Below are 1,051 nucleotides of genomic sequence, written 5' to 3'. Positions count from 1 at the left end.
GCACTATAGTAATGACGTATTCGCTCTTCCAGAGACCTCCCAGCGATCAGTTTTGCGATAGAATTAATTTTTAAGTTAACAAGGGGATTTCGTTTTAATATCGTAATTTTATGCGCCTTTTCAGTCTTTCATCCCAGGTGCTTGCGGACGCTGCTGCTATGTTTTCCTTACAAGGCTCTATTTTTCCGCCGGAGTTTGTTGAGGGCGCGACTCCTCCGGTCTTGTCGCGCTCCGGGCTACGTTTCCCGCCGCGCACTTCGGACATTTTGGAGTTATACATTCCGGCTTGCCACATTTAAATCAGAATATTTTTCGCTGCAGACATGCAATCCGTGAAAGAGTGCCCCTCTTGTCCACAGTTCCAGCAAGTCAGCGGCTTCTTACGCTGCTGGACGGCACGGATTGCCGCGCACATTGGCTGCCAAGCTGGACTCACTTCGTCGACGATGACTTGACCCTCATCGTCATTGAATCGGTGGTCGCTGCAGTCTGGGTAAGCAAGTTCATGCACCTGGTGTGCTCGCTGTTGGTACACTCCGCCTGTCGCTGGCCGATACCGTGTCGAAAAAACTCCGCTCCGCTTCGATACATTCAACTCGCAACTGCTCTACGGTGTGAAACGTCATCGGGTACACCATTCGCGCCAAGAATTCCCGGAGGTTGCATTTGATGATTTTTACGGCCTCGTATTCCGGTATGGGGCTGTGTAGACGCGATCTTAACATATCAATCGCATGGAAAAAGGCGTCGACCGATTCCCCAGGCTGCTGACGGCGTTCGGCGAGATCTCGACGTAGCTCGTAATCGTTACGATGCGAACCGAACCCACATAAGAGCGCGTGCTGCAAATTTGGCCAATCAGATACGTGGTTCGTTTTTATAAACAGCCAGTACCACTCCTGGGCGTCTCCGGCGAGTAGATGATGGAATTCACGCATCATGTCTTCCCATGAGTATCCATACTGCAAACGGAGGTGGCCCAATAGAAAGATGAAATCTTCGAGGGTGATTTTGTCACGTTGGCCTTGGTATGTTAACCCCCATTTATCAA

The 1,051-nt window shown here is 50.4% G+C and overlaps 1 protein-coding gene across 1 annotated transcript; it reads right to left on the bottom strand.

Annotated features, from left to right (window-relative positions):
* Positions 1-503: 503 nt before the first annotated feature.
* LOC118756975 lies at positions 504-1,029 on the bottom strand (the record flags this gene model as incomplete). Its single annotated transcript, XM_036491705.1, is given in 1 exon segment — positions 504-1,029. A coding segment is annotated over 1 exon segment (526 nt), but the record flags the coding sequence as incomplete, so codon positions are not given.
* Between the last annotated feature and the right edge of the window lie 22 nt (positions 1,030-1,051).

Source organism: Rhagoletis pomonella, unplaced genomic scaffold (genome assembly GCF_013731165.1).
Source record: "Rhagoletis pomonella isolate Grant_MI unplaced genomic scaffold, Rhpom_1.0 Rhpom_scaffold_13420, whole genome shotgun sequence".
Classification (NCBI taxonomy): Eukaryota; Metazoa; Arthropoda; class Insecta; order Diptera; family Tephritidae; genus Rhagoletis; species Rhagoletis pomonella.
Note: the sequence above shows the minus strand (reverse complement) of the source record. Positions and strands in the feature narration are given on the sequence as shown.